This window comes from Lottia gigantea, assembly GCF_000327385.1.
Source record: "Lottia gigantea unplaced genomic scaffold LOTGIsca_10, whole genome shotgun sequence".
NCBI classification, from domain to species: Eukaryota; Metazoa; Mollusca; class Gastropoda; family Lottiidae; genus Lottia; species Lottia gigantea.
The window spans coordinates 4261843-4264347 of NW_008706747.1; the positions used below are offsets into that span (position 1 = coordinate 4261843).

General features: G+C 39.8%; 1 protein-coding gene across 1 annotated transcript in view; it reads left to right on the forward strand.

Annotated features, from left to right (window-relative positions):
- The window catches only part of LOTGIDRAFT_230050 (hypothetical protein), a 3450-nt gene extending 1242 nt beyond the window's left edge, over window positions 1-2208 (forward strand). The window contains exons 3-6 of the mRNA XM_009046275.1: window positions 93-150; window positions 669-850; window positions 1176-1342; window positions 1811-2208. Coding sequence (XP_009044523.1) covers window positions 93-150; window positions 669-850; window positions 1176-1342; window positions 1811-1975 — 572 coding nt within the window. The 3' untranslated portion in view covers window positions 1976-2208. The remainder of the gene's footprint in view (window positions 1-92; window positions 151-668; window positions 851-1175; window positions 1343-1810) is intronic.
- Window positions 2209-2505: the final 297 nt, after the last annotated feature.

Genomic DNA, 2505 nt, shown 5'->3' on the forward strand with positions numbered 1-2505 from the left:
GGGGGGGGGGGGGGGCAAAGCAATGGTCGTTTTCCAAATGAAAAACAAAAATCTCTTTGAAGGTAGTACATTGTCATACTTCTTTATTTCAGCTTTAGCCTTGAACACAATGAACTCCATCAAACAAGAGAAAGGTGCCAGAGATGTAAGGTGAGTTTGATTAAACAACAGTAGGAGTTTTAGACCAAATCCAATGGACGGATCTCTCACGATAGATTCAGCAACGGTGGTCAGAGTTTTCGACCAAAACCCTTGATCCAATGAAGGGAATTCTCACGATAGACAACTTAATTCAGCAACGGTGGTCAGAGTTGGCTATGTTTAAACCCTTATCACATTCTACCAATAATTTGACCAAGTGATTATATGAAATAAAATTGCAGATTAAGGATCACAGTCAGGAAAGAGAATACTAATGCCGTCACTACAAGATTTCGTCATTGCACACTGCATAGACTTGACCGGGCTTTGGGTTGTTTGGAAAAAGAATAGCCTCCTACAGAAACATAGGGCGTAAAAAAACTCTTTCATTTTTGCTTTGTCTTCTTTGTGTAGCACGATACAAAATTTCCCCCAGAGCTCACTACACGCCAATGAGCTTGATTCTTGCACAAGAGTTCGACCTGACATAGAGTATTTCAAAGGCAACGTCCATCTTATGATTCCAGCTCTTTCGTCAATGAATTGAAAGATTTTGAAACCAAGGGTCACCATCTGGTTGACGTAGCTGTTGAACAGTTGAAACCTTTGTTACACTCCACTGTGGAATCTTTCCGCACTCTTCTCGATAGTGTCAAAGAACTCATTTTGAGCCCTGAAGAGATCGTCGCCACCATCGACAAAATTACTGGTAAGTATCCAGATTGGTTGTATAGCGTTGTCGGTAAGCCAGTCTAGGGGGTTCAAAGGGCCTGATATCCACTTGTTCTATCCATGCGAATAGACAATTAATGGGGGCTAGGGAGTGGTCAAAAATTGCGATCTTTAAGCATATTACGTCTTGTCATCCGGAGGATAAGAGTACCTTTCGCGCAATATTTGCCCTGTGTATACCTGACGATATCTTCCAATTGGTCTTCATACTTGCCTTCATTGTACACTGCATGGCATTGGTCGTCCTCGTTTGCCAAAAAACTGCAGAACCTAAAATCCAACCCATATCATTTTGTTTACAGGTCTCCACAACCAATTCGCCGATTCCATCATGAAAGCCGTCGTCTCTAAAATCACCGAGCTCGCCTCCTCTCTGTTAAACCACAAGAGAAACGTTATGGATGGTTTAAACGGAATCATCTCTCAACTTACCAATTCTCTTAAACCAGCCATTGAAGGAGTTAAAAATGTAAGTTAAAGTCTTCGTAACTTGAAAATATGTACTCGTAACCAATCGCACTGAAGGAGTCAAGTTATCGTATCTAGAATGAAGCTCAGTAACTTGTTAGCAAATTTAAGTAACTAAACGAATTGGTGGGGTCAAATTGTAAGTACTAACTTTGGTCAGTGATCGTAACTTAATTGTAGCATTCTGATTGGTCAACAAATATGACCAATCGGATTGCGGAAGTGACATCGTAATCGTAAATTTATAAAATCTCTATCTTTGATTGGCCAGTCAAAAGGATTAAAGCGGATACGTTACCATATTGTTATAAAATAACGAGCGTTTAGTTTTTTAGCAAAATAAATAGCTGTTCTGTTCAGAAAAATTAAAAGGTAGTTTCATGCGTCACTTACAAAACCACTCACTTGTATTTAATCGTATTTCACTATATAACTTGGTTTTAATATCGACGACCATTGAATATTTCAGATGGTCAGTACAACAGGAGAACTCTTGAAAAACGCCGCCTCAAACTTGATGACGAACGTTCAACAAACTTTGGGTAACTTATTGGGTACTCTTACTCAACACGGCACCCAAGCCATCGACACCATGAAGGGAGCTACAGCTAAACTCGCTGCTGGTGCCCAATAATAAACTGACTTCATGACCGTCTTTTGTTATTTCATTTCATTAGTCAATAAGATTCACACCAGTAGGATGTAAAACTCCTTTCATTTGATCTTGTCATCTTGGTAGTAGTTATCCATTACCATTGAATATTTCATAGGGTTAAAACTACCGCAGAACTTTTGAAAAACCCCTTCTCCAAGTATATAACCAACGTTCAACAAAATTTGAGTAACTTATTGGGTTCTCATACCCAAAATGATCTTCCCCTATTCGAAGCCTTCTATTCTATCAAGATGAAGCCATAACTACTCCTAGCCCTTTTCCCCTATTCTCACCTTGTCACCTACGATCTCCAAACGTCGTGAAGATTTTTGCTCGTTAGATTACCGTAGGTTTTGAAAGCGACTATTTTTTCTCAGGCCGCACAAAAATCAAGATAAAGTCTTAAATACTCCTATCCCCTTTCTCCAATTCCCCCCCCCCCCCCCCCCCAAAACTCCATTGTGGTTTTTACTCCCAACATCGACGTAAAACTCTAAATTCATAATGCA